Here is a 22,710-nt window from a genome sequence, read left to right on the forward strand (position 1 = left end):
ATGTGACAACACATGCTGCATTTAAATTTTGTATTGCATGTTGTATGGTACCGGTGTCGATATAAACTGTAAAGCTGTTCACAATCCCATGTCATTTTTTACCAATAAAAAACAAACACAATAATTAAGCACAAAAATGAGATGTGTAAATCATTCCCTCTGCTGCTGTGTGGGATTAATGAAACGACCAAACCCAGTTGAGCAAACCTTATAATTCTCTTACTCTTAAAATAAACAACTTCAGTCCAAAGAGGATACCACTAGTGGGATTATGTGGCCGATTTGAGTTAGTGTTTTGATAACGCTTAGTCTTGATGAACAATAGTCTATTTCAACAACATGGTCAATTGGTAAAATTCATACTAAAGTGACATACCTTTATTTACATGTTTCACAAACCGGCAGGCTCTACGGAATGCTGAGTCTGTAGAAGGAATGACCCTAAATCCACAACAGACGTAAGAATATACTTTAATATGATTTAAATACAGTAACTCCAAGAGGTTCAATGCATTAAACCATTCAACAAGTAAAACTTCAGGTGTTTCTACAATAACCTCGACATAAATTTATCTTCATTGTGCTGACAATAAATTTAGAATTGTATTTTTTTAGTTTGGAAACAGGACAGAATAAGGACGCTAAGGCAGCTCTCCCTGTTATTCCGCACGCTGAGTTTCAAGGTATTGCAGTTCTGCTTAATGCGCTGTCCTATATGCATCAGTGTAATTCGTCCAAGAACAAAGCAGGACTTGAAACTGACAAGCGTTTGCACCATTTTCCGTGAGATCCAGTCCAGTGAGTTTCCGTGAGATCCAGTCATCCGAGAAAAACGGATGTAGTTTCTTTGCAACCCATAGACATAAAAACATGTCATATGTACAAGTATCACACCTGCTTAATTACATAATGTGGCTGAGACAGGACTCGGATGCATGAGTCATCAATCAATTTATTTTGTTTATGGCGTATAGCCTGATAGGTGTTAAGTTTAAATTGCATGTGGTCAATGACTGAAGCTGTGTATTGCATATTGTCTTTATCAGACAGACATTAAGCTTTCTCTGTGATAAAGGCTTCTTCTTACAATCAACATGTTTTTTATGTAACGAGTAGATTATTTACTTGTTTGTGTACACAACCAAGATTAGACTACTGCTCACGATCCGGGCATGCATACTGTTTCAAGCTCCGTGAACCTATTCACTGCGCATGCGGTATGGGCGCAGCGCAGCACAACTGTTGAAACAACTTCTTCCCCCAGCGCTGGGGGAAATTTAGTGAATCGCTTGAACTCCGAATTCGCGGGTTTTTTCCATCGCGTTTTTTTTCTTTATAGGTTGAATTGGCATTTTTTATGATTTGTGTCGGTAACTGCATACCCAAAGGTATCAGAATCTGCAAAGTTGTGTTTTCCTTTTTCATGTGACCTTTCAGAAAGTTTCGTTCCATGAGATAACCTATCAAAATAATACAACATATCAATAATGCCCTATGTTCCAGGGTGGGCAGTTCTCTCTGGAGGTGTTGATGTTTTTTTTCCTTGGGGAGCAGTGTCTGGCCAGCACTATGTTGCACCATGTTCAGTTTATTAATTTGCGTCTCCGGTTCAACATGAAAATTATCATCTCGAAAACGCTAGGATGGGCTTTTCCAACAAGTTACTTTAACCTCCCATGCCAACCTCCAACCTGTTATTTGTCCAGGGCAAATTTCTGTCATGAGCTTCCATTCCTGAAGGTTATTGTTTAGTTATGTTAAATATAGGAGTATGTGTTAACTGCAACTAGCCCGTGTACAACAGGTGTAGTCCCACGAAGCCTAAAATTATTCAGTTGGCTTATGGGACTTCATGCCTCAATGATTTTATGGGATTATGGTGGATTGTTGCTTGGCTGACCACAGAAAGGAAGAATCAACAGAAACAACAAAAATGAAATATGATTGTGAAATATTTCAAAAGGTGACCTATCCCATCTGTATCACTGGTACTATTGGTAAAAGTTGGATCGACCACATGATTCATAGCAACATATACTGTCATGTGTTATGTTATCACAACACAATCTCTATCATTTAGCATATTTTCAGAGGTGACAAGGTGATATTGTTTATGGTTATTGTTATTCACTGTTCTCAAACACAAAATAAGTGGGATACTGAGTCGGAATTCTTTTCTAAACAGCTTGCGCATAGTGAAAGACACACCCATGCATCTTCACTCCACCGAACACTGTAGTAAGAGCATCAGCATCCTACCCCTAACAGAGTGACCCCTGTCCACTGAACAGTGGTCTGTCCCACTCTTATTTCACGCAGCAATTACCTCATTAATTATGTCGAGGGGTCAAACTGTAATTAGCCTTAGGGATTTATTAGGTGTGAATTTGAAGCCTTGCAGACCGTTTTACCATCACCCACCAGTTATCTCCCCTTGTGGATCTTTACAACACAGCCAAAAGTGGGTCATGGCTCGTGTCCATGGACTTTGTCTTTCATGTCTTTCGTGACTGTGTGCTTTACATGGGATTCTCTAAGTTCGAACGACTGTCGTGCTTCCGGTGTACCTCGAGGTATGTAATACACATACATCGTAAACGTTCAGTACAGAGACGAGTTTCCGAGATATTCTCCAGAACATATGTCCAGAAACAGCTTCATTGTGGTTAATGTGTGGTCCCCCAAGTGGTTACTGTGCATTGGTTACTGGGCGGTCGTGTCTGTGTTGTAGTCAAGTTGCGAGAAGTTGGTGTAGTTGCAGTCTCGGTGTAGTCTTGATATGTCACAGTGTTGGTGTATCTTCTATGATGTGTCACAATGTGGATGTCGTTATCATAATGTATAATGTATTGTCAGTGTAGTTGTCATTATGCATCGGTGTCGGTGTAGTTATCATGATATGTCACAGTGTCGGTGAAGCTATTATGATATACCACAGTGTCAGTGTCGTTATCATGATATCTGTGTCGGTGAAGCTATTATGATATACCACAGTGTCAGTGTCGTTATCATGATGTATGACACTGTGTCGGTGAAGCTATCATGATACAGTGTCAGCTATCAGTGTCAGTGTCGTTATCATGATTAATGTGTCACTGTGTCGGCGTAGTTATGATATATCACAGTGTCAATGAAGCTGTTATGATATATCACAGTGTCAGATATCAGTGTCAGTGTCGTTATCATGATGTATGTGTCACTGTGTCGGTGTAGTTATGATATACCACAGTGTCAGATATCAGTGTTAGTGCCGTTATCATGATGTATGTGTCACTGTGTCGGTGTAGTTACAATATATCACGGTGTCGGTGTGGTTATGATATATCACAGTGTCGGTGAAGCTACTATGATATACCACAGTGTCAGATATCAGTATCAGTGTCGTTATCATGATGTATGTGTCACTGTGTCGGGATAGTTATGATATATGACAGTGTCAGATGTCAGTATCAGTGTCGTTATCATGATGTATGTGTCACTGTGTCGGGATAGTTATGATATATGACAGTGTCAGATATCAGTATCAGTGTCGTTATCATGATGTATGTGTCACTGTGTCGGGATAGTTATGATATATGACAGTGTCGGATGTCAGTATCAGTGTCGTTATCATGATGTATGTGTCACAGTGTCGGTGAAGCTATTATGATACATCACAGTGTCAGATATGAGTGTCAGTGTCGTTATCATGATGTATGTTTCACTGTGTCGGGGTAGTTATGATATATGACAGTGTCAGATATCAGTATCAGTGTCGTTATCATGATGTATGTGTAACTGTGTCGGTGTAGTTATGATATATCACAGTGTCAGGTATCTGTGTCAGTGTCGTTATCATGATGTATGTGTAACTGTGTCGGTGTAGTAATGATATATCACAGTGTCAGGTATCTGTGTCAGTGTCGTTATCATGATGTATGTGTAACTGTGTCGGTGTAGTTATGATATATCACAGTGTCGGGGTAGTTATGATATATCACAGTGTCGGGGTAGTTATGATATATCACAGTGTCGGTGAAGCTATTATGATATACCGCAGTGTCAGATATCAGTATCAGTGTCGTTATCAGTGTCGGTGTAGTTATCATGACACATCACAGTGTCGCTTTAGTTATCATGACACATCACAGTGTCGGTGTAGTTATCATGACACATCACAGTGTCGCTTTAGTTATCATGACACATCACAGTGTCGCTTTAGTTATCATGATACATCACAGTGTCGCTTTAGTTATCATGACACATCACAGTGTCGCTTTAGTTATCATGACACATCACAGTGTCGCTTTAGTTATCATGACACATCACAGTGTCGCTTTAGTTATCATGACACATCACAGTGTCGCTTTAGTTATCATGACACATCACAGTGTCGCTTTAGTTATCATGACACATCACAGTGTCGCTTTAGTTATCATGACACATCACAGTGTCTCTTTAGTTATCATGACACATCACAGTGTCGGTGTAGTTATCATGACACATCACAGTGTCGGTGTAGTTATCATGACACATCACAGTGTCGGTGTAGTTATCATGACACATCACAGTGTCGGTGTAGTTATCATGACACATCACAGTGTCGCTTTAGTTATCATGACACATCACAGTGTCGGTGTAGTTATCATGACACATCACAGTGTCTCTTTAGTTATCATGACACATCACAGTGTCGCTTTAGTTATCATGACACATCACAGTGTCGGTGTAGTTATCATGACACATCACAGTGTCGGTGTAGTTATCATGACACATCACAGTGTCGGTGTAGTTATCATGACACATCACAGTGTCGCTTTAGTTATCATGACACATCACAGTGTCGGTGTAGTTATCATGACACATCACAGTGTCGCTTTAGTTATCATGACACATCACAGTGTCGCTTTAGTTATCATGACACATCACAGTGTCGCTTTAGTTATCATGACACATCACAGTGTCGCTTTAGTTATCATGACACATCACAGTGTCGGTGTAGTTATCATGACACATCACAGTGTCGCTTTAGTTATCATGACACATCACAGTGTCGGTGTAGTTATCATGACACATCACAGTGTCGGTGTAGTTATCATGACACATCACAGTGTCGGTGTAGTTATCATGACACATCACAGTGTCGCTTTAGTTATCATGACACATCACAGTGTCGCTTTAGTTATCATGACACATCACAGTGTCGCTGTAGTTATCATGACACATCACAGTGTCGCTTTAGTTATCATGACACATCACAGTGTCGCTTTAGTTATCATGACACATCACAGTGTCGGTGTAGTTATCATGACACATCACAGTGTCGCTTTAGTTATCATGACACATCACAGTGTCGGTGTAGTTATCATGACACATCACAGTGTCGGTGTAGTTATCATGACACATCACAGTGTCGCTTTAGTTATCATGACACATCACAGTGTCGGTGTAGTTATCATGACACATCACAGTGTCGGTGTAGTTATCATGACACATCACAGTGTCGCTTTAGTTATCATGACACATCACAGTGTCGGTGTAGTTATCATGACACATCACAGTGTCGGTGTAGTTATCATGACACATCACAGTGTCGCTTTAGTTATCATGACACATCACAGTGTCGGTGTAGTTATCATGACACATCACAGTGTCGGTGTAGTTATCATGACACATCACAGTGTCGGTGTAGTTATCATGACACATCACAGTGTCGGTGTAGTTATCATGACACATCACAGTGTCGGTGTAGTTATCATGACACATCACAGTGTCGGTGTAGTTATCATGACACATCACAGTGTCGGTGTAGTTATCATGACACATCACAGTGTCGGTGTAGTTATCATGACACATCACAGTGTCGGTGTAGTTATCATGACACATCACAGTGTCGGTGTAGTTATCATGACACATCACAGTGTCGGTGTAGTTATCATGACACATCACAGTGTCGGTGTAGTTATCATGACACATCACAGTGTCGCTTTAGTTATCATGACACATCACAGTGTCGCTTTAGTTATCATGACACATCACAGTGTCGGTGTAGTTATCATGACACATCACAGTGTCGGTGTAGTTATCATGACATGTACCTTACATGCATCAAAGCATAATGTCGTAATTAAGTTACAGGTTCACTGCAAGAACAGAAAAGAGGTTTTAAGACACCACATGGACAAGTCGTAATGGTTTGATGAAAACTGCTAGATGTGTTTACATTATTTTACCTTATTTCCTGCTGTGCTCTGTAGCCCTATTGAATACCGAATAAGACTGAGTGTCTGTCCTATGCACAAGTATTAAATGCAAGTATCAAACCCGATCGCTGAACCCTCTAACAACTTTCCATTTTCAACACAATGGTTGATATCATCTTAGGGACTGGGGTTTTTGTACAAGGCATCGACTTTCTTTGTTCATAATTTTTGCGGGGTTTGGTAGGGGTAGATGTGTGATTCACACACTACATGCTTCTCTATAAAAAAAAATCATGAAGCCCCAAGCCCCAGCCCCACCCGTTGCGATAAAACATGAACGGTAACTCAATAATTTTTATACATATGTATCGTCCTTGCATTGGTGTCTCTAAAACCTTTCTTCCACTCAAACATGAAACGTAAAAGAAAATGTGATTTAAACTCACTAAAAAGTACACTACACAAACCATGAAGTTCTCATGGCGTCTCCTGTCGTTGATGTTTTGTGTGCCAAGGTCAACCCGAAATCTCACAATAAGTGAGCACACCTGCTCACCGCTGTTTGCCACTAGACTTATTGCACCTTCGCAATGCCGGTCTCTTACTGTGCCCTTGTATGACTGGGTCGTGTTTATGTGTGTTGGGGGATAGGGTGGGGTTGGTGTAGCACTGCGCGCGTGCCCATTCCCCCCTCTTTTCTTTCTTAGGCTTAATTTTAAAATATTTTTATGTACAAAATTGCTGACTCTCTCTAGTTCATGCGTACACACTAGACGACCCCAGTCTCCTCAGTACAAAATGGATGATACCCCTTAAAATCACCATCACGCTCTGCCCTAAATTATGAAGGTCCCTTAAATTGTTGTAGTTACATGGAGGTTGTTTTATGTTGTAGTTACGTTGTTGGGATTACATGGGTCACTGTAACTTGATAATGCCCGCAAAATTCTTGACGACGGGCCGTTATCAAGCCCGTTGTTAGGCGACGTCATAAGTAGTTCAGCTGTTAAGTTCAATCACCTACGGCCCGTTTGAACTTTGGTTCATTATTAACGATATTTCTGACTCACATTCGCCATGTGTACCTGTGCCATTAAGCACTTTGTTGCTGGTGCCAACCATAACAATTGTACTATAAAATACAACATACAGCAATGAAAATGCAGTTGTTGAGCACTGAAAACAATGGCGGCTGGTGGTATAGGCAAAGGTCAACGTCGAATGTCGTCACTCTCAATAGTGACGTCATCAGTGTTGTTCTATGACGTGACCATATCTATAAAAAAGGTGTCTGTGGCCTCCGTCGTTTGTTAGCAGTAAATGCTTCTAACTCTGTCGTGCAGTTAATGAAATACGTCGGTCCTATGCAAATGACAATGTCCTGAAAAATAGCGTTACCCCTATATTACTTACATTTCCCGTGAATTTCCAGGTACACTCAAATGTCAACCACAGATTTGCCGTGTGCGACATTTATCTGCATGCACTGTGATCACAATGCCGTGGTTACAAGGTGGTAGGTTCAGAATTGAAGCTTAAAGATGGCGGTTTCAGGGTAATAATTAAGCGTAGGATATAGTGGCAGGGCCGTTGTTAGAGAATGACAATTGCTCTGAACTATCCGCACAAATAAACAGTTTGAGTTTCGTCTAAATAATCTGCACCATGACTTCTGTGACTGCGTTTGGCGGTTACTGGGTACCCGTCAGCACCAGTGTGGGCTTCAACGTTAAGGTGTACTTTCGTGTTTCATGCCCTGACAAGGGTGGTGGAGTATTCAAGTGGTTAAAGCTTTTGACTTGACGGTTGTTTACCACTGCACTCAGCGATATTCCAGCTATATAGCGGCGGTCATAAAGGGGACTAAGTAAGTGTACAATCACCTAATGTGTGATGATAGTTGCCTGAGCGTTGCAAACGCCCTTTTTGTTACCAAATCTTCGTATCCAGTTACCCTTCAACTACAACCAGGCAAAATGCATATCTGTGCGCGCGTGCGTGTGGTTAGAACCTCCGTCACCATAAGTGCCCGCCATCGGTCTATAAGATGGTGGGCCTAGTGGCGGCAAAGAGTTGTATACTCCTCAGGGAGTTGAGAATGATGGCACGATGTGACTTTAATGACACCCAATGATGGAGGGAAACAAATATCAACGCCTTAAGCAAATACTATTTGCATTGATATGTGCGGTATATAAATATCCTATAATAATATACCTGTTTCTGAGATCGCTTTATAAGACGGTGTTGATTTGGATATTACCCGAAATGTAGGTCACTTAAATACAGGTCCTTCAGTGAGGCCAATCAGGCCAGCACACAGGAATTCCGGCAAGAGAATACTGGCCAGTACACCCAACTCCCATATAAAGACATATCAAACTGTGCTCAGTCAGTCTGTAAATAGGTACGTTATCACCGAGATGCATATTTGGTAGTAGTATGTTGAGCTCATCCAAGTGGGCCAACCCGTTATTGGGTCATTATGTGCTTTATCAGTCGGTAAACAGGTACGTTATCACCGAGATGCATATTTGGTAGTATGCAGAACTCATCATGGGTATAATTACTACCGCAACCTTCAGTCATGTCCACAGAACAGTAACGCTAGAATTTCCCAGAACACACAAGACAATATCCTTAGTACAGGCTGAATATAGTCGGTACGGGATATAACATAAGACAGCATCGTTGTCAGTGTAACCAAGATGGCGCAGTCGTTCAAATACCTTTGCGGAATGCGTGTTGACAACAAAGTGTATACTTATCAGTGTACAATTTCATCAGTCGTAGCAGTCAGTTTCGAGTTATACAGTCTGTTTTGTGTTTGGATGACATGTCTCATATAAGATCTGTTACTTCCTTATGTTTCAGAACAATCTGAAGAAGGACAATGTTTGAGTGTTTAACACAGTTATGGCCGCAGTCTGTGGTAACCCAGGCTCTTGTTGTTGGGGGTGTTGTTGGACTGATCGCCTATAATCTCTTCAAGAAACGATACAACTTGCCACCAGGACCCAAGGGATGGCCAATACTAGGAAACTTTTTGGGTAAGTGACTTTAGTATATGCTTACGAATTTCACACGACAAGTCGATAGTTCTACTCATCGAATGAATGAATTCAATCATAACTTATTTTTCGATTTTTGGAAGTGTCTGTTATTTATGTGTCAGCTAAATGATAATGATTTCGATTTTCCCACTACATTAAAGGTTAAACGTCTACACACACGCACGCACACACATACGTACATACATGCATGTACAAACGCCAGTAATGCAACAAAATGCAATCAGGGAAAACATTGTAATTAGCAGTTACGCCCAATCAACTACAAACATGCAACTACTACCCCTGTAACAATCACGTAAATACAATCAACCATATAAGTTCAACCATAAGTTCAACCATATAAGTACAACCATGCACGTATGTTATGGCGTCTTACAGTAAGAACACATGTAAGCTCAGGTATGTAAGCTCATGTAAGCTCAGGTATGCGACTACAACATGTAACAAGAACCAAGCCAGCTGTGTATATATACACATATATACACTACTGTAACAATGGCGTTGTTGTAACTACAATATGAATACAGTCCTGGGTCCCGTTTCACAAAACTCTCGTAGGCCTAAGATATCGTAACGTTTCTCGTAGTATTCATACCTCTTATACTGTAACATAAGAGGTACGGATACTACGAGAAAGGTTACGAGATCTTTGTCCTACGAGAGGTTTCTGACACGGGGCCCCAGGTCCCGGCCCAGAGAATGTTCCTAGCGCTACAGCTTTCGCAACTCTACGAAAAAGTATAGAGATCTACAGGTCGTAACGTTACGAACGCTTTGTGGATCGGGACGCTGTAACAACATTTATTGTACAACTTACACGTAGCTGCGACCGATGTAGTCACATCCATGTAAGCGCAATCATGTAACAAAAAGACTATGTATGTATAATGTGTAGATACGAACATATAATTAAGCATGTAAGAAGAGCCATCTAAGTAAACCCCATCAATATGGTTCTTTTTATTTCCAGAGTTACGAGGAGGCCTCCTGTTCCGAAAACTCCGTGATTGGAGCAAGATATACGGTCCGGTTATGAGGATTCAGTTGGGTAAGATTGCCTGCTTCACGATGGTTCAATGATCTACCAGGTATAGTGTATCGTGAAATACATATAGAGCAGTTATCTATGTTTACGCACTACAATGCTCTTTAGGTTGTTTCTCTTTCTGGTGAACGTTCGACTTCCATAAGTGGCATTTCGAACTGGTATCTTGAAGAGGAACATTTGAAATGGTTAAGAGACAACTTGTTATCAAATGATGATTGACAAATGATCATTTGTTTGCTACTGGTGTTAACGTTTATGCAATGAATAAGTTACATATCCTGAAAAAAGTCATCTTCAGGTCTCAAATAGATGCGCACGACACGCTCAGCTATATTTTGTGAACACCTGGAACCATAACTATATACATGTACTTATCTTCAAAAGCACCCTAAATAGATCCTACGCCAGTCCTGCCCCACAAAGAAACACATGTGATATCTGTGGTCACTTTAGGCAAGTGAGTTTGTTCAACTGCCTCTGTTCACCCAGCAAGAAATGAGTACTCGGTGGAATAAGACGTGAGACTATTAACCGTCTAGCGACTGACAGGCAGCTTGGGTCATCCGAGGTAATATTAATGATAATATATGGTGCGCTTTGTGCAGGATACCTAGCCTAACCTGGAGTTATTCTCATTATTCTCACCATTGCGTGAAAACTGGTGAAAATGAACTATGTACCTACCCTACAGTAACTGACAGAGATGAGGATCCTCACGATAGGGCATCTGGGTCTATTTCAATTCACATGTCAGGTAAGATACTACAGTTGAGCGCCTAGCAAACAGCAAGCATACTTTGCTCTGCGGTACTTTGCATTTTCACCTGTTTATTCCCATTCCCACTTTGAAGACCTGACAAAACCTGATGTAGAAGCTTGCAGGAAAGCCCGCCATGTAAATGGTGTTATTCAGCATGTTAAGCATGCTGCCCATAAAAGGGGACATACTACTGACTGGCTTATCACAAGCGAATCTGATTCACTACTAAGTGCGATAAAAGTGCAGGATCGTCAAATGTCAGACCACTTCCTGCTTTCATTTGAACTCGATCTTCAGAAACTCCTTCCGATCAAAAATATGTTGTTTGTGTCCTTGGATGTCTTCAGAGAGGATTTGTTGAGTTCCAGGCCTCTGGTTCTGGATCCCCCATCAGATATTGATGGACTAGTGGATCTGTATGACTCCACACTGGGTGAACTGCTAGACAAGCACGCACCCTCTGTTACACGAGTCATCACCAAATGCACCTTGGTACAACTGTGACATACAGGCGGCAAAAAATACACAGGCATAGAGCAGAACGGAAGTGGGGCAAATCTGGTTTAGAAATTGAGAGGCAAATATATAAGCGAGCAAGAACCTATGTAAAGAAGCTAATCCGGAATGCTAAGTCAACATACTGCCATGAGATGATTCTCTCTAACTCAAATAATCCTAAAGTTCTCTGGAATCGATTGTCAAAACCCCTACGAAAAAGGAGACCAAAAGCCACTTTCGACTGGGGAAAGTGAGGTTTCTTTCGGAAAAGTTCAATTCTTACTTCATGACCAAAATTGACAATATCAGAGCAGATTTAAGAACTTTGCAGGCTTCAACACCCAAGAATATCCTGGTCTACAATCATATCTCAAGGGAACGAGTTGCTCAGTTTTGACCTGTGATGGAAAAAGAAGTGCTGACCTTAATCAAGAAATCCAAGCAGACGACCTGTCAATTAGATCCCATTCCCATAAGTCTTCTGATGAAGATGTGCGATGTTCTGATTCCAGTCATCACATGCATTGTTAACACCAGTTTACAGACAGGACGTGTTCCGAAAGCTTTCAAAGAAGCTGTGGTGAAGCCACTCCTGAAAAAACAAAACCTTGATGTGAACACTTTAAGCAATTACCACCCGGTGTCTAATCTTTGCTTCATCTGCAAGATACTAGAGAAGGTTGTTACAAAACAGCTAACTCAACATCTGGGTACCCACGGATTGTCTTACAATTTCAATCGGCGTACAAAAGATCTCACGGCACCGAGACAGCCCTGGTGCGTGTTGTGAACGATTTGCGATCGGTTGTGGACAGTGGGAACATAGGCATGCTTGTGCTGTTGGATTTATCTGCAGCCTTCGATACAATCGATCACGGGATTCTGAAGTGTGGACTCGAGAAGCAGTATTGCCTGTCAGGACGTGTCCGTGATGGGTTCTCCTCCTACCTGTCAAATCGGTGCCAGAGTGTCATCATCAAAAACACACAATCTTCAAGGATTGATTAATGTTGTGGTGTGCCCCCAGGTTCTGTTTTGGGTACTGTTTACATTATATACTGCGAGTGAGTGAGTGAGTGAGTTTAGTTTTACGCCACACTCAGCAATATTCCAGATGTATGGCTGCGGTCTGTAAATAATCGAGTCTGAACCAGACAATCCAGTGACCAACAACATGAGCATCGATCTGCACACTTGGGAACCGATGACATGTGTAAATCAAGTCAGCGAACCTGACCACCTGATCCAGTTAGTTTCCTCTTACGACAAGCACAGTCGCCTTTTATGGCAACCATATGTTGCTGGAGGCCTATTCTACACCGGGACCGTCATGGGTCTTATATACTGCACCACTGGGAGATGTTCTCAATAGCCAAGAAGTGCCACGCTATTTCTACGCAGATGACTCTCAGTTGATAGTCATTGGTTCTCTGGTGTCAAAGACAAAAATGACAACTTTGTACAATAGATGTCAAAACATGGATGACAGCCAACATGCTGAAGTAGAATGAAAGCAAGACAGAAGCCATGTTCATTGGACCAAAACAGAGATTCTAGAAACTAGACGTGACTGACATCCCAATATGTGACATCACAGTCCCACATTCATAATCCGTGAAGAATCTGGGAGTATATCTTCAGTCAGATCTTTCGATGGACAGACACGTCTCAGAACTCTGTAGAGTATGCAAGTACCATCTGTGGAACATAGGCAGTATACGTCATATCCTCACTCAAGATACTGCAGCAACTCTAGCAAGATCCTTCATCCTGTCCCGGCTGGATTATTGTAACAGTCTCCTTGCTGAATCTACACAGTCAAACATTAACCGCCTCCAGAGAATTCAAAATAAAACTGCTCGTATGGTTACTAGGTCACTTCAGTCCACCGACATAAACAAGATCTTAAAATCCTTGCACTGGCTGCCTGTTCGTGCTCGTATTGTTTTTGTGTGTGTGTGCCTAGCCTACCAGAGTGTTCACGGAACTACTCCTGAGTATCTATGTGAACTCCTGACACAGTACCAGCCAGCTAGATGTCCTCGGTCCAGTTCAAAGCATCTCCTCGACATTCCCCGATTTCAGTTGAAAACATTTGGAGGCAGATCTTTCAGTTTGACAGCAGCTGTCAAAAGGAATCAGCTTCCTGACTCTTTAAAAAACTCTGACTCTCTTTCATCATTCAAAGCCCATCCGAATATCTATCTGTTCAACAACCATCTTTGACTCTAGGCTGTCTTTGCTAAAGCGCTTTGAGCGTGCATAGATGTGTGAAAAAGCGCTATACAAACGGAACTATTATTATTATCATTATTATTATGGTTTAAGGTAATGGTCTGGACTTGGGTGGTGTATACACGGGTGATTTCTTACTGATAAGAAGACGACATTCTTCATAATAACAGAAATGAACATGTTTATTTTCAGGTACTCTACCGGTCATTGTTCTGAGTCGAATCGATGTTGTAACGGAAGCCCTGATTACAAGACAAGCAGACTTCGCTGGAAGACCCGATACTTTTGTTGGTAAGTAGATTCAGGAGATTCGCCACAATAACTCCACACACCTTCGAATCAGGCGATATATTTCACTATTCACCTGTAGACTTTTTGAACATTTAGATAATGTTTGAATGTCAAGCAGATTATATTAATTTTGTATATTTTCAATAAAAGAGGTCCGAATCAATCATCGTTATTGAGATATCTTCATGAAAGTTGCACCTATATTTTCATTGTTTTGGAAGATGCCACCTCACAAAACCGTCATATCTCTCTCATGCGTTCGAATTAGCGTTGACATACATCTGGTCAGTTCATACATTTTATATGAAACTTATATTATGCAAAGTACGTACACTTACCGAGGGAGGAAAAGACATAGTCCAAGCATCGTACGGCCCAAGATGGAAGTTGCACAGGAAAATAGCATCTAAGGCACTCAGGTAAATTTGGATTGTGTCAAAGACACGTGGGTTATATTGGCTAATGGAGATATATTGCTACAAAGAGTTCATTATTATATACAACAACGGAACTTAAGTTGTCCACCCCTCTTTGTACCTGCATTAAGGAATTTTTAAATGACCAAACATTCGTTTGCTTGTAAATCATCCTTTCTGTGATATATTTGAAACTGATATTGATGTTGGCGTGACTTTCAACGTAGCTTGTAACTTTAATGAGGGAATGATTTCATTTCATTTGTTAATGTGTAAAATTATAGGTCCTTAAAAGTACAATGTAATATATTTTCATATCAGGCATTATCTCATGGGAGAAAACCTCAGCCTAAAAGTATCCCAGTCACTCAACATCACAACGAAGTTAATGAGAAAGGAACAAGGAGCCTTTGATCCTTTCCCCTATCTATCACTGGCGATCTCCAACATGATGACAGGAACGTTGTTCAACAAGATCAGGTTATCTTTTTTTACCATTTTATGTTGTTGTTTGTTGTTACATAGTTATATTTTGATTTTATTATATGGGGTTGGGCTGTCAGGCTCGTTCACTTGGTTGACACGTCATCGTTTCCCAAGGAACGCAGATCGATGTTCATACTGTTGATCACTGGATTGTCTGGTCCAGATTCGAATGGCCAACAATGCTTCAGTGCTATCTTTGACTACGTTGTTGTACCACATTTCGATGTGATGACAATCGATCAATCTCGGCGGTCGACAGTGTCCAGGTCATATCATGCACTTGCCGTTGGTGATTTCTTACGTCAAAGGCGATAAAAACTCTATCATGGCCCTCCAAGAGTACAGATATCAATCCCATAGAACATGTTTGGGACAATATGGGTCGCTGAATACTTCAAAGAAGTGGAAAAACTCTCCCATCAAGAGGCAATGCCTCAAATCAAATCACGTCAAATCAACGTCTGGTTCAGTCAATGGGGAGAACTGTCTGGAATAGTATTGCAGACGTTCCAGTCTCACCCAGTTTTGACATCGTGGTTATTGACACTTACGTGATTTCTAGAAGGTTGTGTGCAAAAATAGTGAACTTGACTGCAGCAGTTAAAACCAAAATGACCATAGAACAACAAAATAATTACGTTTTTTCTACACGTTTGTTTCTCTGTATAAACTTCATTTTTCCGTTCCTTTTGCATTTATATTCAGTTTTACTTATCCCATGCGAGTCAGTGTATCCCTTTCTTTGCTATGGGTAAAAGTTACATACTGATACCATGAGATGTTGCGATAGTTTTTTTCCATGTGTATACATGACACAGGCATGCCGCTGTCAACTGTAAAACCGTTTAAAACGTTTCAGCCAGACTCACGTGCACTTTTGTTTGATTCCAGCAAAGATTTAGACTCTGAATACTATAAACTGTACGTCGACGCCCTGGACAATTTCACGAAAGACTTTGGAGACGGTTTCCTAGAGGATATAATTCCACTACTTCATCTGTGCCCAACGCCTAGATTCAGACGTGTTGCTCGGCTTGTCTCCAAAGTATCACATGCAATCGGGGAAGAAATTGCAGCCCACCGAAGCACATTCAGGAAAGGTAAGGCCGTAGTAGGATGTAGGTTTTATAACAGTATAATTTGTTGCCGTGGGAAGTTAACAAATTTCAAGTACGGTTCGTTACCATTGAAAAATACCACCATTGCACAAAGAAATAGCCATAAATATTTTCATTTAAGCGGAATATTCGAAAAATGTCAGTTTTCGAAAAATGTCAAGCGCGCAATCCTTGTGGTTTAGTTCAAGTATTAACTGACTCACACACACACACACACACACACACACACACACACACACACACACACACACACACACACACACACACACACACACACACACACACACACACACACACTGTTACTACCCTTACTAACACTTAAGTATATATTCAAAAACATACTCTGCTGCTTTTATTCCAATGCGGCAGGCCGAGCTGAGCATCGCAATCGGATGCGGATTGATTGATTGCTGAAACCATTGCAGATGAGATTCGGGACTTCACAGATGCCTTGATACAGGCTCAGCAAGAAGCCGAGGAAGGGGACGATCCTGTCCTCATGTCACAGATTACAAACACTCATATGGTCATGACAATTTTTGATTTACTTTCTGGTGAGTCATCTTGTTTATGCAAGACGTTTCAGTTGTGTTTCATCAAGGATTAGACCCGTGAGGGTCCCGGAGTAGAATAGGCCTTCAGCAACCCATGCTTGTCATAAAAGGCGACTATGCTTGTCGTAAGAGGCGACTAACGGGATCAGGTGGTCAGGCCCGCTGACTTGGATGCACACGTCAACGGTTCCCAATTACGCAGATCGAAGATCATGCTTTTGGACACTGGATTGTCTGGTCCAGACTTGATTATTTACAGCCCGCCGCCATATGCCTGGAATACTGCTGAGTTCTGCGTAAAACTTAACTCACTCACTCACTCACTCATCTAGGATCATGTTATATAGCAGTAAATATAATGATAACCTTCCAGTGAGACGTGACCACTGGTGTATACAACATATCGACACCATGTCGATTTACACGTTTGTAGCATCCCATTCTAACTGTATACATACAACTCAAAAGGCCTCAAAGAAGACCCTCTCATGTGATGTTGTCTATGATCAAAGCCAAATCAGCTGAGAAAGTTTATACGGAAAAGAATACATGGTACTACTGGAAACAAGTTACGTGGTATCAGTGCGCGAACTAGTCGCTACCCAGGCGGGCTAGCGTTGCCTGAAAGCCCACAAAATAATTCCCTAGCCCGAATGTAGAAACTAAATCTTACAAAGTTGATTGATAGATGAGAACAAGATAATGTCGGCATTGAACATTTTCATCACGCCAGAAGACACCTCCCCTGAATTATTACAGTATGAGGCATGTATGTTATTTAATATTTCAGCTGGTACAGACACCACGCGGAACACGCTCCACTGGTGTCTCCTGGCGATGGCTCTCCACCCTGACATTCAGAAGAAGGTTCAGGAAGAGGTGGACTCTGTTATTGGTGCGTTGTAAGAAGGTCTGATGCATTATTTATTACCTTTCAAACCAATGGCTGAATGAAATTTGCAGCCCATTTTGTTACAGTCAAACCAATGAAAATAGAATAAACTACACCATAGAATTTCGCATTGTTTGTACTAAATCAGTTAGCGAAACCTATGACTCAGATAGAATTTGCCATTCCTATGCACAAAGCGCTGAGATACCAGGAAGTGAATCTGTAAATTATCGCAACATGAGGATATCATTGTCTATTTCCGAAGCTTTATATAGAAAATATGTATAGGAAAGATTTCAGTTGAAAAAGACACATAATTTACTGGAGGTCACAAGGGTCTGCACAAGGCGCTCGGCCTCCGGGCGGTTATTTCGAACACTGATGCAAACACTCCTGGAGTCCAATCGTTATGTTGAAATATGGGTACGTGCGAGTCCTTTCAACGACACATTTGAGCATGACGTAGAAGGAACTAGTACGTTTTGGAAAATGGATGTATTTATGGAATGTGATTAAATATTGCAAACGATGACCATACAAAACATAATATACAACCACACTTATTCTGTGATCGTTCACCAACGCGACAGAGAATGAATAACACAGCAAGGCTTTATCATCACCCTCTCCTTTCAGAAAATGTTGACATCATAATTCAGTGTGTGCATACATCAAGTACACATCCCTGTGTGCCTACTGATGTTGTGTTTGAATTTTATTTTGTTCGAAACCTAGAATTTAACTTCTGAAATTGCTAAAAATGGCAAAAGAAATACAATACAGCCGGTTAACAAATAGGGTGCAGAATGTTTTGTTTTGAGGCATTCTGAGTATTGCATAAGATCTTATCCATGTCTCCCGACAGTGGCATGTGCTGTGGTTGCAGGTCCTGATCTGAATGTCCACGTGTCGGACAGAGAGAAACTACAATACACTGATGCCGTCGTGCATGAAGTCATGAGGATGAGGACAGTCGTCCCGACAGGCGTTCCTCACTCCACCCTGTGCGATACAACAGTTGGTAGGTACTGCATATGTATGGAGGATATAGTAAATACATTGGTGTTATCGTCGTTGTGTTTAGGCTGGATCTCATCCTAAAATCTTCAGTGAAATATACATTTAGAACATTTGCATATTTAACATTTTATGTGTTTTGCATCTTCTTGGTCCTTGTCTGGTCAAGAGTAAATGTTTGCCTGTGTGTGTACCTCGAGCATACACGGGACAAGAGGCTGGTGGCTCCGTGGTGGTGATGCTGCTGCTGCTGCTGCTGATAATAGCGTTTCTTTTCAACATTACAGTCTAGGTGAATAAAGATGTTTATCATCATGTCATAAAGCATGTTGGTACATAGATTACGTAAGTATGATGACGATGTGTCATTTTCAGGTGGCTACGATGTTCCCAAGGGAACAATGGTGTTTATCAACCACGACGCTTTGCACTTTGACCCTGACCAATGGGAGGACGTCAATACTTTCAAACCTGAACGATTCCTAGACTCAGATGGGAAAATGGGTCCGAAGCCAGATAGCTGGCTTCCGTTCTCTGCCGGAAGGAGAGTCTGCCTCGGCGAGACTGTCGCCAAACCCGAGATTCACCTCTTTTTCGCTGGAATCCTGAGGTTATTCTCCATATCACTCGCCCCTGGTACACATCACGACTTTGAGCCACGGACTAAGGGGATGATCAATAATCCAGGGAGATACAAAGTTGTTTTGGAATCGAGAGTTTAGGTTAGTTATTTGTTTTTAATGTCATTTTGAACAAATTATCAAGGTATTTTTAGCTCGCCAAAATACTGTGTAGTAACACAATCCAGGTGATCAATATCTGAGATGTTTACAACTTCACTCAGCCAATGAGGGTGGGGTGTCTACAAACGCAAAGATTATTATGACGGCCATTCTGCGAATCCATACTGCACAACGTGACTTTAAAATCAGCTGATCAAGAGTGACCAATCGATGAAGTCGTCTAAGACAAATGCTCTATATAGATCGTCATATGATTGGATTAACTCTTTAATTAGCACTTACATACACCGGTTATCTTCTCTCTTATTGTAGTCTATATTTTTCATTTATTTTGAATGAAATCGCTACTTAAACTTCAAGTTTCTTCTTCATTATATACCCAGCCACACGCTTGTGTATACCTCAGATCATGTGAACTGTGGGAGCGTGTGAACTGTAGGAAAGGGGAGTACCATCTCAGGTATGGCTCGGGGTAAGCTTTTGTCTAAAACTATAATCAAGTCATTGGTTTACTGAAGACAAACGCCACTCACATGACGAGGTTTATACTAGCGCCTGCATCTACCGCGCCAAACCTGAAATTAACAGGGATCAGGGTGTTTTCCTACCGAATGCTTCATGCATTGAATAATATGCTTTCAATGCACGTTTTTCCATATCCCCCATAATCGCTGTACATGCCTTCATGTGTTTGGGGCGGTGGGGTAGCCCAGTGGTTAAAGCGTTCGCTCGTCACGCCGACGACACGGATTCGATTCCCCACATGGGTATAATGTGTGAAGCCCATTTTCCGGTGTCCCCAGCCGTGATATTGCTGGAATATTGCTACAAGCGGTGTAAAACTAAACTCACTCACTCACTCACTGTGAGTTTTTATATTGTGTTTTCCTGTTATTGTTTTCAGGTGTGGCTTCCAATTAATTCCACCATGTATTTTCCATCTTCTCTGTGTATAAACACTCTGTCTATCCATTGCATAAATATAAAACTTAATCTCTTTGAACTCTGTGCATCTCAATCTGTAATACTGTGTCAATGGAGCATATTCAGTCATTCACCTGATGAAGGGACAAGGAGTAGCCCAGGAACGTCGAAGTCAATCCATTCCAAAGGTTGTGATGATTCCGCAATTAAATGTAGAATATTGATGGTTACAAGCTCTGCAGCTGCTATCTGCCCTGTCGCAAGACACATACGTCTATTACACGTCGTGTAGGACTAACTAAACATATGCACTATCGGGTTCGCATATGGAAATCTGGAATTCTAAGACAAGACATAAAAAGTCAACAGTAACACTAGCTTTGTGTGGTGTAGCGTTGTCATACTGGAACGACTCCGAGCTTTGTATGGTGTAGCGTTGTCATACAGGAACATCTCCGGGCTTTGTGTGGTGTAGCGTTGTCATACTGGAACATCTCCGAGCTTTGTGTGGTGTAGCGTTGTCATACAGGAACATCTCCGAGCTTTGTGTGGTGTAGCGTTGTCATACAGGAACATCTCCGAGCTTTGTGTGGTGTAGCGTTGTCATACAGGAACATCTCCGAGCTTTGTGTGGTGTAGCGTTGTCATACAGGAACATCTCCGAGCTTTGTGTGGTGTAGCGTTGTCATACAGGAACATCTCCGAGCTTTGTGTGGTGTAGCGTTGTCATACAGGAACATCTCCGAGCTTTGTGTGGTGTACCGTTGTCATACAGGAACATCTCCGAGCTTTGTGTGGTGTAGGGTTGTCATACAGGAACAGCTCCGGGCTTTGTGTGGTATAGCGTTGTCATACAGGAACATCTCCGGGCTTTGTGTGGTGTAGCGTTGTCATACAGGAACAGCTCCGAGCTTTGTGTGGTGTAGCGTTGTCATACAGGAACATCTCCGGGCTTTGTGTGGTGTAGCGTTGTCATACAGGAACATCTCCGGGCTTTGTGTGGTGTAGCGTTGTCATACAGGAACATCTCCGAGCTTTGTGTGGTGTAGCGTTGTCATACTGGAACGACTCCGAGCTTTGTGTGGTGTAGCGTTGTCATACAGGAACATCTCCGAGCTTTGTGTGGTGTAGCGTTGTCATACTGGAACAACTCCGAACTTTGTGTGGTGTAGCGTTGTCATACAGGAACAACTCCGGGCTTTGTGTGGTGTAGCGTTATCATACAGGAACAACTCCGTCTACCGACTGGTAGTTGGAATAAGGTGACGTTGAAGACGTCGATGTCAGTTTTGCAGTCATGTTTCCCTGAAACCTCCAAGGACACGTCCGTCCGAGTCCAGACTCCCATACCATCACACTTTCACCACAGAAATGGCTACACAGGTTCGAACCTATACCCTTCTACTCTCTGGATGCTTAAAACTGCGATCAGCAATGTTCCACATTCATGCCTGTACATAATCGAATTTCAGGGCAAACCAGTGATGGATATCATGAACAACTTCCCAAATGGCAATAAACCATGTCTAGCCACCCACTCTATTCATATGCCCCAAACGACCAGCATATATGTTATGGAGGGCAATTCTTTACTCGGGACCATGAAGATGATTTGAATATATGCATTAGAAACAAAAATTACATAAATATTGCCGAATGTGATATGGAAGATATTCTCACAAAATTGAAATATAAACATGTGTATTGGTGCTTTGTATATGCACATGAATGTTTGCATTTGGAAAAGCGCCACACAATTATCATGTGGAACCTGAATTAGCCTGAATAAATGAATATTGTAATGAATCCTGTGTGCACATTTATTGTTCTTGGTTGCTCCAATCTTGTTCACTAAGGCATTGGGGCGGCGGGGTAGCCTAGTGGTTAGATTTTGCTTGTCACGCCGAAGACCCGGGTTCGATTCCCCACATGGGTGCAATGTGTGAAGCCCATTTCTGGTCTCCCCTGCAGTGATATGCTGGAATATTGCTTAAGGCGGCGTAAAACTAAACTCACCAGGGTATAAGATTCTGATGTATATTTGAAACATTGTTCATTACACATCAATGAACATCTCGATGGAATTACGCAGACGTACGCTCTGATAGTTCCTGCAATTTGGCACTCTTGAAACACCTTATTGTCTCAGATTGTCAACATGGAATGGATATTTGTCTTTAAACAGAGACGTCGTAAAATGAAGAATGCAGAATATTTTATGTATTTTGTAATTAGATTTGTATTTCCCCAGAGTAAACCAGGAATAGGATAGATTTCCTTCATTTGTGAGGAATATTCTAAGTTGTCGGTATCTGTAAATACAATAAGAATCACTCTCGCTCAGCCTACACTTAACCAGCATCAGCCCCTACAATGTGACAATATTCCTTTACTGATAACAGAAATTGATAGGTAAACCCTTTCATTATTACTTCAATCTGAGTGCAAATAGTACAATATGCACTTGAATAA

General features: G+C 41.5%; 1 protein-coding gene across 4 annotated transcripts; it reads left to right on the forward strand.

The window, feature by feature from the left end:
* Window positions 1-2,433: 2,433 nt before the first annotated feature.
* Window positions 2,434-22,044, forward strand: LOC137295730 (steroid 17-alpha-hydroxylase/17,20 lyase-like). Of its 4 annotated transcripts, none has more exons than XM_067827246.1 (11): window positions 2,434-2,573; window positions 9,057-9,232; window positions 10,227-10,304; window positions 13,990-14,088; window positions 14,414-14,507; window positions 14,826-14,984; window positions 15,882-16,090; window positions 16,534-16,662; window positions 17,453-17,557; window positions 18,441-18,575; window positions 18,947-22,044. In XM_067827246.1, exons 2-11 carry the CDS (start codon window positions 9,076-9,078, stop codon window positions 19,291-19,293), a joined length of 1,512 nt encoding a protein of 503 aa, XP_067683347.1. In that variant the 5' UTR covers window positions 2,434-2,573; window positions 9,057-9,075; the 3' UTR covers window positions 19,294-22,044. The 4 variants fall into 4 exon arrangements, with proteins under 4 accessions (XP_067683347.1, XP_067683351.1, XP_067683348.1 ...); XM_067827250.1 differs by lacking the exon at window positions 2,434-2,573 and adding an exon at window positions 8,577-8,692; XM_067827247.1 differs by lacking the exon at window positions 2,434-2,573 and adding an exon at window positions 8,684-8,845.
* The last annotated feature ends 666 nt before the right edge of the window (window positions 22,045-22,710 follow it).

The sequence above is a fragment of the Haliotis asinina genome, chromosome 9 (assembly GCF_037392515.1).
Source record: "Haliotis asinina isolate JCU_RB_2024 chromosome 9, JCU_Hal_asi_v2, whole genome shotgun sequence".
Classification (NCBI taxonomy): domain Eukaryota; kingdom Metazoa; phylum Mollusca; class Gastropoda; order Lepetellida; family Haliotidae; genus Haliotis; species Haliotis asinina.

Coding starts and splice junctions, on each gene's coding strand:
- LOC137295730 (XM_067827246.1), top strand. CDS start 9,076: ATGTTTGAGTGTTTAACACAGTTATGGCCGCAGTCTGTGGTAACCCAG. Junction 14,089..14,413: donor AAGACCCGATACTTTTGTTG/GTAAGTAGATTC, acceptor TATTATGCAAAG/TACGTACACTTACCGAGGGA. Junction 14,985..15,881: donor ACGTTGTTCAACAAGATCAG/GTTATCTTTTTT, acceptor GTTTGATTCCAG/CAAAGATTTAGACTCTGAAT.